Source organism: Nerophis lumbriciformis, linkage group LG19 (genome assembly GCF_033978685.3).
Source record: "Nerophis lumbriciformis linkage group LG19, RoL_Nlum_v2.1, whole genome shotgun sequence".
Taxonomy (NCBI): Eukaryota; Metazoa; Chordata; class Actinopteri; order Syngnathiformes; family Syngnathidae; genus Nerophis; species Nerophis lumbriciformis.
Window position 1 is genome coordinate 40,749,579 of NC_084566.2, and position 7,046 is coordinate 40,756,624.

The 7,046-nt window shown below is 39.8% G+C and overlaps 1 protein-coding gene across 2 annotated transcripts; it reads left to right on the forward strand.

Annotated features, from left to right (window-relative positions):
* The first annotated feature begins 4,294 nt into the window (after positions 1-4,294).
* Positions 4,295-6,462, forward strand: adcyap1b (adenylate cyclase activating polypeptide 1b). Of its 2 annotated transcripts, XM_061978771.2 has the most exons (5): positions 4,295-4,548; positions 4,779-4,883; positions 5,293-5,427; positions 5,674-5,778; positions 6,121-6,462. In XM_061978771.2, the coding sequence occupies exons 2-5, from the start codon at positions 4,780-4,782 to the stop codon at positions 6,302-6,304; spliced, it is 528 nt and encodes a 175-aa protein (XP_061834755.1). In that variant the 5' UTR covers positions 4,295-4,548; position 4,779; the 3' UTR covers positions 6,305-6,462. The 2 variants fall into 2 exon arrangements, with proteins under 2 accessions (XP_061834755.1, XP_061834756.1); XM_061978772.2 differs by lacking the exon at positions 5,674-5,778 and having other exon boundaries at positions 4,307-4,548.
* The last annotated feature ends 584 nt before the right edge of the window (positions 6,463-7,046 follow it).

The following is a 7,046-nucleotide window of genomic DNA, read 5'->3' on the forward strand; positions in this document are numbered from 1 at the left end:
AAACGGCTAACAAAGACTTAGAAATTATTCATTGTTATTATTATTATTTTAAAAAAAATGCACGGGACGAAATGAAATGCTCCCCTGGACGATGGCTTTTAACCATATATTTTCTTTTTCTTTTTATGTATTTATTCATTTTACATTTTATATTAAATGTCTTGGTTTTTCCTCCCTCTGAAAATCCTATTAAATGTTTAACAAGCCATCCTATAATAATAAAACAGCTATTAATGTAACAATACAATAAAACAAATATATTTAATGATGTTTCTTTCATTATTTTAATAGGCTTATGTATATTACCTTATATAAATTCTACAAGAAACACAAAACTTGAAAAATAAATGATTTACAATTGCACACACAAGGTTTTGTGTAGCTTCACTCATTGTAAAGGAAGATAATGTGCTTCGTACACCTGCAGGACCGCAAGCAAGGTCGCAGAGAAAATGCGGGCTGGAATTTGAGTGATGTGGGCATTTTCTATATGAACAAGTGGAATGGATTGGATACCGACGCACGAAAGGGGCTCTCTACCTTACGCTACGAAGTGAGGGGAAACTGAGTGAATAATAACAGGTTATATGATTATTTATTTAAACTCATATTTGGGCCACTTTATAATGAATATGTCGGCATTTATTTGTAAAAAAAACAACAAAAAAAACACCAAATTATTTAGCGGGGCTTAAGAATATTTTAGGGGGGCTTGAGCCCCCCTAAAATAGGCCTAACAACGCCAATGGGTCCGTCTCTTGACTCCTTCAATAATGAATCATCACATTGAATCGGATGCCATCCATGCATCCATTTTCTACCGCTTGTCCCGTTCAGGGTGCATTCGGGTGGAAGGCGGGGTACACTCTGGACAAGTGGCCACCTCATCGCAGGGCCAACACAGATAGACAAGACAACATTCACACACTAGGGACCATTTAGTGTTGCCAATCAACCTATCCCCAGGTGCATGTCTTTGGAGGTGGGAGGGGCCTATCCCCAGGTGCATGCCTTTGGAGGTGGGAGGGGCCTATCCCCAGGTGCATGCCTTTGGAGGTGGGAGGAAGCCGGAGTACCCGGAGGGAACCCACGCAGCCACGGGGAGAACATGCAAACTCCATACAGAAAGATCCCGAGCCCGGGCACATTGTTCTTAATTTTGGAGCAAATGCACCTTTATGACCTTTTTTTTACGCAGAACACCCGAAAACCTGCTTTCTCTTTATATTGAAGACAAAGGCCTGTGAATCAACGATGTGTTATGTGATCTTGATTTTACAGTAAAAAAAGAAACGGTCAGCTCATTCTCCAGAATTTAACCATAAAAATGGTACCGTTTTTTGCACCGTAAAAAACAGTAAGCTAGATTTTACATTGACAAACTGAATGTTTCTGTGCACATATGATATGCTTCATTTGGTAGCGTAAAAAAAGCTCAGGCAAGGTCATAAACGTGCATTTGTGATGAGTCATTGTTGAAGGAGTCAAGAGACGGACCATTCTGGGACCTAAGGGTTAGAAAATGCAGCACATCATATGTGCACACTACAGTAAATACAGGTAAAAGCCAGTAAATTAGAATATTTTGAAAAACTTGATTTTTTTTCACCAGCAGATGACATGGCACCCCAAACCATCACCCAACCAGGCAAATTTTGCATTTCCTTTGGAAATCGAGGTCCCAGAGTCTGGAGGAAGACAGGAGAGGCACAGGATCCACGTTGCCTGAAGTCTAGTGTAAAGTTTCCACCATCAGTGATGGTTTGGGGTGCCATGTCATCTGCTGGTGTCGGTCCACTCTGTTTCCTGAGATCCAGGGTCAACGCAGCCGTCTACCAGCAAGTTTTAGAGCACTTCATGCTTCCTGCTGCTGACCTGCTCTATGGAGATGGAGATTTCAAGTTCCAACAGGACTTGGCGCCTGCACACAGCGCAAAATCTACCCGTGCCTGGTTTACGGACCATGGTATTTCTGTTCTAAATTGGCCCGCCAACTCCCCTGACCTTAGCCCCATAGAAAATCTGTGGGGTATTGTGAAAAGGAAGATGCAGAATGCCAGACCCAAAAACGCAGAAGAGTTGAAGGCCACTATCAGAGCAACCTGGGCTCTCATAACACCTGAGCAGTGCCAGAAACTCATCGACTCCATGCCACGCCGCATTAACGCAGTAATTGAGGCAAAAGGAGCTCCAACCAAGTATTGAGTATTGTACATACTCATATTTTTCATTTTCATACTTTTCAATTGGCCAACATTTCTAAAAATCCCTTTTTTGTATTAGCCTTAAGTAATATCCTAATTTTGTGACACACGGAATTTTGGATTTTCATTTGTTGCCACTTCAAATCATCAAAATGAAATGAAATAAACATTTGAATGCATCAGTCTGTGTGCAATGAATAAATATAATGTACAAGTTACACCTTTTGAATGCAATTACTGAAATAAATCAAGTTTTTCCAAATATTCTAATTTACTGGCTTTTACCTGTACTTGTTGCTCACAAAAAACATTCATGAAGTTTGCTTCTTTTATGAATTTATTATGGCTCTACTGAAAATGTGAGGGTCAAAAGTATACATACAGCAATGTTAATATTTGCTTACATGTCCCTTGGCAAGTTTACCTGCAATAAGGCGCTTTTGGTAGCCATCCACAAGCTTCCGCTTGACCACTTGACCACTAAATTGCTGCAGTTCAGCTAAATGAGTTGGACTTGTTTCTTCAGCATTGTCCACACCTTTAAGTCAGGACTTTGGGAAGGCCGTTCTAAAACCTTCATTCCAGCCCAGGGGTCGGCAACCCGCGGCTCCGGAGCCGCATGCGGCTCTTTGATCACTCTGATGCGGCTCAGCAGCTCACTTGCTGAACCCCCCAATTTTCCCGTGAGACTTCCGGGTATTAGTACCTCTCGCAGAAAACTCCCGGGATCAACATTCACCAATTTCACCAATATTTTTCATTTTCATACTTTTCAGTTGGCCAACATTTCTAAAAATCCCTTTTTTGTATTAGCCTTAAGTAATATTCTAATTTTGTGACACACGGAATTTTGGATTTTCATTTGTTGCCACTTCAAATCATCAAAATTAAATGAAATAAACATTTGAATGCATCAGTCTGTGTGCGATGAATAAATATAATGTACAAGTTACACCTTTTGAATGCAATTACTGAAATAAATCAAGTTTTTCAAAATATTCTATTTTACTGGCTTTTACCTGTACTTGTTGCTCACAAAAAACATTCATGAAGTTTGCTTCTTTTATGAATTTATTATGGCTCTACTGAAAATGTGAGGGTCAAAAGTATACATACAGCAATGTTAATATTTGCTTACATGTCCCTTGGCAAGTTTACCTGCAATAAGGCGCTTTTGGTAGCCATCCACAAGCTTCCGCTTGACCACTTGACCACTAAATTGCTGCAGTTCAGCTAAATGAGTTGGACTTGTTTCTTCAGCATTGTCCACACCTTTAAGTCAGGACTTTGGGAAGGCCGTTCTAAAACCTTCATTCTAGCCCAGGGGTCGGCAACCCGCGGCTCCGGAGCCGCATGCGGCTCTTTGATCACTCTGATGCGGCTCAGCAGCTCACTTGCTGAACCCCCCAATTTTCCCGTGAGACTTCCGGGTATTAGTACCTCTCGCAGAAAACTCCCGGGATCAACATTCACCAATTTCACCAATATTTTTCATTTTCATACTTTTCAGTTGGCCAACATTTCTAAAAATCCCTTTTTTTGTATTAGCCTTAAGTAATATCCTAATTTTGTGACACACGGAATTTGGGATTTTCATTTGTTGCCACTTCAAATCATCAAAATTAAATGAAATAAACATTTGAATGCATCAGTCTGTGTGCAATGAATAAATATAATGTACAAGTTACACCTTTTGAATGCAATTACTGAAATAAATCAAGTTTTTCAAAATATTCTATTTTACTGGCTTTTACCTGTATATTGTTGCTTTTTTTTTTTTTTTAAAAGCTAGAAAGTTAGTAAGAAAAGTTCCAGAGGCCGAGCTGCAGGGGTGGGCGGGGGTCATGACGAATGCAAACACGAGGAAGCAACCGTACCATTATATTATATTCCAGGAGGAAGGCTTGATGACGTCCATAGTTTCCTTAACGTGACTTACTGGAGGGAGGGAAGATGAGGATGATGGTGATGATGCTGAGGAGGGGGAGGAGGAGGAGGAGAGGAGGAGAGGAGGTGGGGGCCAGGCTTGGCCATACTTAAAGATAAAAATCCAGGGCGGAAAAAAAAAACAAAGTTTGGAGCAGAAGCACAAAGCTATGTAGAGGAGGAGGAGCAGCTTTGCAAAGATCTTCATCTTGGACGCAGAGATTCTTTGTGTGGAGGAAGGATAGAGAGAGAGAGAGAGAGAAAGAGAGAGAGAGAGAAAGGTGCTTACCAGGGGGAATATTAAAGAAGGAAGGAGACAAGTGAGGAAGATCTCACTCAGTCACCCAGCAGAGCAGCAGGCAAGGCGAGCCGCGCCCGGAACGCATCCCAGCAGCACGCTCCGCTCCCCGGCTTAGAGGTAGGAGCTTCCCCGCTCTCCATGCTCGGGGGAACAAACTTGAATAATCAAATCAATAATCAGAATATTTCATATATATAATATTCCCTGCATGCCAAACTGTGCCTTTTTTTTAAAAATTTATTTTAAATGTATTGAAATGAACTCTGATGATTATGAAAGCCCCCCAAAGTGAGATATATATTTGTTATTAACCCTAATTATTTTTTTTTTTGCTCTCTCACGACCAGCATGGCCAGTACGAGCAAAGCCACTTTAATCTTGCTCGTCTACGGGATCTTAATGCACTACGGCGTCTTCTGCACACCCCTAGGATTAAGTTACCCCAAAATTAGGTAGGTGGTCATTGCATCATCATAATGGAATGCAAGCGTGGCGCTGCGTAATTACGCGCAAAAAACCATGTTCATTAACATGGCTGCATATGGGTGGGTGTTCGGGAGGGGTGCCAGTGGAAATTGCATGGAGGTATCTGTCCGGTGCAACCCCCCCCCCCCCCCAAAATGAGAGTGCAATGGATAACCCTGGCGAGGAGGAGGAGGAGGAGGAGGCTGCGTCACAAGGAGAGGAAGATGCTGATATATTCCTTTTTTTTATTTCTTCTCTCTGACTTTTTTTTTGGGGTGTGGTTCTTTTACATATATATATATATATATTTTTTTTGCACATATAGAAAAAAATTTTTTTTGTTTGTTTGTTGCACGACCGGAGAGAGAGAAGGTGACATGTTTATTTGTGGCGCAGGCTGGACGACAACGACGCCTTCGAGGACGGCAATTCTCTAGGCGAGCTGGGCTTCGACGGCGACCACCTGGCGATACGCAGCGCCGCGTCCTTGAACGACGACAACTACGCGCTCTATTACCCCCCCGAGAAAAGGTACGGCATTATTTCATTTTTTTTTTTAATTTTTAATTATTTTTTTTTAATAAATACGTGCTGCCCGTTCCCTTTCATCTTATTCGTTCCACACTTTAAAATGTGTGTTTTTTTTTTTAAAAAGAAAAATCTACATTTTAAGTTGATCATCCGTCTCTTATTATTAATTTTTTTTTTTTTTTTTTTTTTTTTTTTTTTTGCGCCACTGACGATGTGTGTGTTTTTGGCGTTTTTTTATCACCTCAGAGCAGAAAGGCATGCTGAGGAGGAGTTAGATAGAGCCTTGAGGGAGATCCTGGGTCAGTTAACAACGAGACATTATCTGCATTCTCTGATGACAATTCGTGCAGGGTAAGGGCATCTCTGTGCGTCATTTTTTCCATTTATGCTTTTTTTTTTTCTTTTTTTTTCCATCATTTGTGCGTCCGTGTTGTCCTAAAGGCAGCTTTTTTTTTTTACATGCTGAAATATTTATCTGTGATTAATCCATAAATTGATTTTTTTCTGTCTCTAGTAAAAAAAAATGCGTCAGAATATAAAATGGCCTAAAAATTAATTATTTATAAGGCTTAAATCACAGAAAAAGAATTTTTAAAAAAAAGGCAAAGGAATGCATTATTAATGATTTTTTTTTTTTTTTTTTTGTTCAATTTAAATTTAATCCTTTTTTTTTTTTGTTGCTATTTTGTGCAGCGAGGATGCCAGCATGGAGGACGAAGTAGAACCTTTATCCAAGAGACATTCAGACGGGATTTTTACCGACAGTTACAGCCGCTACCGGAAGCAGATGGCGGTGCAGAAATACCTGGCAGCGGTTCTGGGACGAAGGTACAGACAGAGAGTCCGGACTAAAGGACGCCGACTCGCCTATTTGTAGTCACGCAGGCTTGTGTACACTAAATTATTATTATTATTATTATTATTACGAGGACCCCCATCATTCAGATATAGCTGCAGTGGATTGTGCCTGTGTTCTTTCAACATGTATTTATGTATGAAGTCAAGCCATTAAAATTAATATTTTATTAATAATGTTTTTTTTTTTTTTTTTACCCCCCCTTTTCCTTTATTATTTTTTTTTTTTGGTTAAAAAAAAAAAAAAGGCACTTGATAATGATAACGCACAGTCATGGTGGACCGATATTTGATTTGTTTCAAGATGGATGGATGTTACAATAACAAAAAAAAAAATCATAATTGTGCACCTTCAACGTTACGCGCTTGATAAAGAACAAAACATATATCATAAAAAAAAAAATGAAAAAAAATAATCATATGCAGAAAAATAAATTGATTAAAAAAAAAAAAAAGACAATCAACGTATTGAATGTTACACTTATTTTTGTAAGCTATTTTTTTAAGTGTTGTTGACGAAAACAGGCCCAAAGAAGCAGTGCGCATGCGACATCAATTATGTGTGTGTGTGTGTGTGTGTGTGTGTGTGCGCGCGCAGGTTGTCCACCTGTGTCCTCCAATCATGTTGCTGCACCCTGCAGGGTTTTTTGGCGCGCCTCTGCTGCTGCTTGATTAAACATATCACACATTGTTATTATTATTATTAGTAGTATTGTTTTTATTATTAATATTGTCGTCATTATTATTTGCCTCTGCTGCGTGCG